The 202-nt window shown below is 70.8% G+C and overlaps 1 protein-coding gene across 1 annotated transcript in view; it reads left to right on the top strand.

Annotated features, from left to right (window-relative positions):
- MFSD2B (major facilitator superfamily domain containing 2B) overlaps positions 1-202 on the top strand; it is a 10,862-nt gene that overhangs the window by 4,144 nt on the left and 6,516 nt on the right. Inside the window, exon 5 of the mRNA XM_014546619.1 lies at positions 130-195. Coding sequence (XP_014402105.1) covers positions 130-195 — 66 coding nt within the window. The remainder of the gene's footprint in view (positions 1-129; positions 196-202) is intronic.

Below are 202 nucleotides of genomic sequence, written 5' to 3'. Positions count from 1 at the left end.
ATCTCCTGGAGCTCCTCCGCCCACTGGGCTCTGGGCCGATGCTCCGGCCTGAAGGGATCTGTGGCTGGGACAGGGCGTCCACTGGGTGGTCTGGGCGGAGGGGCGTCCTCTAAGCTCCGGGCGCCCCAGTTCTTCCAGGTGCCCTACACGGCGCTCACCATGCTGCTGACGCCCAGCCCCCGGGAGCGGGACTCGGCCACCG

This window comes from Myotis brandtii, unplaced genomic scaffold (genome assembly GCF_000412655.1).
Source record: "Myotis brandtii unplaced genomic scaffold, ASM41265v1 scaffold454, whole genome shotgun sequence".
Lineage (NCBI taxonomy): Eukaryota > Metazoa > Chordata > Mammalia > Chiroptera > Vespertilionidae > Myotis > Myotis brandtii.
Note: the sequence above shows the minus strand (reverse complement) of the source record. Positions and strands in the feature narration are given on the sequence as shown.